At 39.3% G+C, this 3,392-nt stretch overlaps 1 protein-coding gene across 1 annotated transcript; it reads right to left on the bottom strand.

The window, feature by feature from the left end:
* Positions 1-622: 622 nt before the first annotated feature.
* LOC132624660 (uncharacterized) lies at positions 623-1,852 on the bottom strand. Its single transcript, XM_060339403.1, has one exon. The coding sequence runs from the start codon at positions 1,850-1,852 to the stop codon at positions 623-625; it is 1,230 nt and encodes a 409-aa protein (XP_060195386.1).
* Between the last annotated feature and the right edge of the window lie 1,540 nt (positions 1,853-3,392).

Genomic DNA, 3,392 nt, shown 5'->3' with positions numbered 1-3,392 from the left:
GCCTATGTATGAGATCAATAAATATCTCAGAGAAACCCATTTGCCTGATAACAGTTTTGAGAAATAACCAAGACACCTTGTCATATGCCTTGGCCATGTCCAACTTCATTACCATGTTCCCATATTTGTTGTTCTTTTTGATGTCCTGTACCAACTCTTGTGTGAGTAAAACATTCTCAGTAATCAACCTGCCTTTGATGAAGCCAGTTTGATTTTGAGAGATCATTCTAGGCAAGATGTTAGTAAGTCTGTTGGAGATGATCTTGGAGAGGATCTTGTTTGAGAAGTTGCTCAAACTGATTGGTCTCATCTGAGAGAAGTTGTTTGGATATTCCACCTTTGGAAGCAATATTAAACAAGTGTGAGTATAAAACTTGGTGAGCTTGGCCCCTCTGAAGAAGTCTGTAACCATGTTGTATACATCATATTTGATGATCTCCCAAGTAGTTTGGTAGAATTTTCCACAGTACCCATCAGGCCCAGGAGCACTATCAGGGTCTAGGGACATAATAGCCTGATAAGTTTCCTCCGTACTAGGGATTTTAGTAAGGATCTCATTATCTTTAGCTGTAACATTCTTCTCAATGTTCTCCACTATTCTGAATTCAGATTGCTGCTCAGGCTAAGAAAACAATTTGCTAAAATGTCTAGTGGCAGCATCAGCAATTTTATCATCCCCTTGAATCCATTGATCCTGCTCATTTTTATTTCTGTACAGCTGTGCTTTTTTCCTTTTTTGTCTAATGACACTGTGAAAGTATCTAGTGTTACTGTCTCCCTCCTCTTGCCATTTGATCCTGGCTTTTTGCCTCAGCATAGAAGTCTCCTTATTAACCCAATAAATTTGCTCAACATACTTAGAATGAAGAAGACTTCTGTTTAGATCAGTGTTGTAAGTAGTATACCGGGCTTCAGCCTTTTCCACTTGTTCTTCCAGCTCTTTCACTTTCTCAAACACATTACAAATGCTGTTTTTTGACCAGTGGCTTAGGCAGTTGCTCAGCCTTTTTAATTTTTGTTGTAGAATCCACATGGGATTACCCCTCACATCAGAATGCCAGGAATTTTTCACCATATCCATGAAATCATCTTGTTCAGTCCAGAAATTTAAGAATTTGAAATATTTAGTCCTTGGAGGTTCCTTACTGTCACATTTCATAAGAAGTACCCTGTGATCTGAACCTGTTCTTGGGAGATGCCTGGTATTGACAATAGGGAATTTCTGAGACCAATGATCATTATACATGACTCTATCCAGCCTCATCAGGATCCTTCCTCTCAATCTTCTGGCATTAGTCCAAGTGAATTTATCCCCAGAATATCCAGCATCCATCATGTTGCAATCATCCATACAACCAACAAACTCCAAACTTCTGCTTAGTCTATGTTGTCTTCCCCCTTGCTTCTCCTCAGCTTCTATGATGTTATTGAAATCCCCCATTATAGACCATGGTTTGTTTATATGACTATTCAAGGTCCTCAAGTTTTCCCACAGTCTCTTCCTCTTCCTAGAGGAAGTTTTAGCATAGACTATTGTTACAACAAAACCTTCATTGTGACTACTATGCTGAATTTCCAGAGTGAGCTGTTGATTGTGATCACTGATCACCTTACATTTGAAATCATCATCCCATAAGCACCATATCTTGCCATTCTTGTTTGTGACAGCATTAGTAAATCCCAGCTTTCTTTTGTATTTCTGTATTTTGTTCTTGTTGATGACAGCATTGTGAACAAAAGGTTCTTGAAGTGCCACAAAAGTGGCCTTGTGAATATGAGTGATTTTTTTGAGTCTATCAAAGGCTCCTCTAGAGCCTATCCCTCTTATATTCCATATGATTGTATTAATCATAGGAACTGTTCAAAGGTGTTTCTTTGATCCTCTTCCCTTGCCTCTGGTGACCATTGCAGGGGTTGAAGTATTTGATGTTTGTTGTTGCTTTTTTTTTTTTGGAACTTCAGTTCCTCTGGGGGATATATTCCCTTTCTCCACAACTTCCATGACCTGGTTCTGCACCTCACATTCAAGAATAATTTCTGGTGCAAATGCATTGATTAGGCTATCAGCAACTTCTTCATCTGATAGGCTATCAACATTTTCTTGTTCACTTTTTCTGTCTTTTTTGTCATCACTAGAGTCAGTTTCTGATTTCTCCTGAGGTTCCTTGTTTACATCAATGTCACCATGTTTCCCATTTATCTTTTTCTTCTGATTAGTACCTGGGACCATATCTGCAGATATAGTATTCTCACTGGTTTGCTCTTGTTCTTCCTCCTCTACAGGTTGCCCAGTATCATCAGCTATGCTCTGAAATGCATTCTGAATTCTGAGTGGAGGATTGACAGGTACACTTATCTCATGTGTACTGTTTTCCTCCTGTTCACTGGTGGTGATAACTACCACAGTTTTAGGAGTCTGATTTTCCTTTATGTTGCCTTGTTGCTCCTCAAGTGTTCCTGCTCCCTTGGTATTTCCAATCTTCTCTATAATAGTATCATTCTTCTGAGCCAGTACTTCATCAGCAATTTGTTGTTCCTTGCTAGCAATTTGGTTACTGTCATGGTCATTGCTATTTCCCTTGGCTTGGTCTTTTTCCACTTTTTCCTTTTCCTCCATCTGATTCTTATCTTCATTCTTATGATTTCCTCTGCCTTTATTTCTTACTACTTTTAAAGCATTCCTTCTTCTTCTTTGCTTTATCTTCTCCCTGTGCTTTTCCCCTCTGGTCTTAGCCGCCTGAGTTTCCACTGCTATTTCCTCTATCTGTCTATTGTTTACTTCTACTTCAAAAGTGCCCTTTCCATTAGTGTCTCCATTTTTACTAGTCTCAGCTTGATCTACCACTTCCCGAGTCTCTTCATTCTTATTGTCATCATCTTTTTTCTTTTTAGCAAATCTACATTGCACTAGAGAGTGTCCTAGCTTCCTGCAGTGGGTGCAAAATCTTGGTACACTCTCATACTCTATTTTTTGGTAGAAACCTTTGAGAGGGTGTGATTCATCCTCCAAACCTACCCAAATTTTATCAATTTGTGGTTTCGTTAAGTCTACTTCAACCCGGACTTTAGCCATACTAGGTCGTGTTCTACTACATGTAGCAGCATCCATAATCAAAGGGGTTCCTATCGGTGCTAGTATTTGTCTCACATAGTTCCATGCGTGACAATGAAAAGGGAGTTTAGGAAGAAGTACCCAAATTGGAGCCATTGGTGAGTCTTCTTCCGGCGTGAAATCTGGGTGCCACATTTGGAGCCACATCTGTGCTCCATTGATTTCAATTGATCTCTTGAAGTACGTTCTTTTACAATCTTCCTCGTTGGTGAAATCTATGAACACAGAATTGTGGTCATATGCCCCAATTACAGTTGTTTCCTTCAAAGTAATTTTTTCC

This window comes from Lycium barbarum, chromosome 12, assembly GCF_019175385.1.
Source record: "Lycium barbarum isolate Lr01 chromosome 12, ASM1917538v2, whole genome shotgun sequence".
Lineage (NCBI taxonomy): Eukaryota > Viridiplantae > Streptophyta > Magnoliopsida > Solanales > Solanaceae > Lycium > Lycium barbarum.
The sequence above is the reverse complement of the archived record's forward strand: the minus strand, read 5'-3'. Positions and strand labels throughout refer to the sequence as shown.